Source organism: Hipposideros armiger, unplaced genomic scaffold (genome assembly GCF_001890085.2).
Source record: "Hipposideros armiger isolate ML-2016 unplaced genomic scaffold, ASM189008v1 scaffold_1170, whole genome shotgun sequence".
NCBI lineage: Eukaryota > Metazoa > Chordata > Mammalia > Chiroptera > Hipposideridae > Hipposideros > Hipposideros armiger.
Window position 1 is genome coordinate 292,120 of NW_017732520.1, and position 1,050 is coordinate 293,169.

The 1,050-nt window shown below is 30.8% G+C and overlaps 1 protein-coding gene across 1 annotated transcript in view; it reads left to right on the plus strand.

The window, feature by feature from the left end:
* Positions 1-1,050, plus strand: part of MUC19 (mucin 19, oligomeric) — a 49,174-nt gene that overhangs the window by 16,730 nt on the left and 31,394 nt on the right. The window contains exon 9 of the mRNA XM_019632758.1: positions 553-692. Coding sequence (XP_019488303.1) covers positions 553-692 — 140 coding nt within the window. The remainder of the gene's footprint in view (positions 1-552; positions 693-1,050) is intronic.

Below are 1,050 nucleotides of genomic sequence, written 5' to 3' on the forward strand. Positions count from 1 at the left end.
AAAAAAAAAAAGCAGATAGAATTAGTTTTTATCTTATATTTTTTATATCCAAAATATTATCATTCCAACAAAAAATTAGTATAAAAAGTTAAGGAGTGATTTTGAAATTTTTTTCATACTAAGTCTTCAAAGTCTATATTTTATATTTACAGCCGATCTCAATCTGGAATAGCCACATTTCAAATAATCAATAGCCATATGACTGAACTATATTGGACAGTGCAGGTCTACAATGGATGTGTACCAGGTGTTTTAATACTAACAGTGAAATGTGTTCCATTTGAACAAGTTCCTGAAATCCAGTTTACAAGTTTTTATGTTTAATGCCGGCAGAAGTTATTGTTTTAGTCGATGGAATTCAAGTCTTCTAAAATACCAAGATTTTAACATAGCTGAGATATTGGGTGGGGCATGAATCGGATCTAATAATACTTTACTAAATGTCTTAGTTCAAATTGTGATTTTTTTTTAATGTTGAGATATATATATATTTTTTTTACCACTGAGAAAACACAAGTGATGACCTTTAACATAACCCTTTCATGTTAACAGCACATGCCAAGAAGCAAAGTGGTCTTGCACTGAAGCATTATGCCCTGGAAGATGTAAGGTCGAAGGAAGTTCAATTACCACCTTTGATGGTGAAAAATATAACCATCCTGGGAACTGTTACTTTTTGGCCATCCATGTAAGTAAGAGCCTGGAACACTTGATAAAATGGATATAGGCCCCGTACTATTTTTTAAACAATTTGAAACACAATCTTCACCTTAAATTACTATTTAAAAAAATAAATAATAAATAGCCCCTCAATTACTAGTTATATATTTCAGTATTTGTCTTGACACATATTGACAATGAATATTACCTATATTCCTTATAAATGTGTGCTTTAATAAGCAATCAAACAAAGCCCCTTTCATCATGAATAGTTTTCTAAATACACTGGGAAATTATTTGTTCTTCTGTTTTTATTTGCACGCATTCACTAGTGCCTCAAATGCAACTATCTTTCCTATTCCATGAAGCATCTTCATCTTTCATCATTAT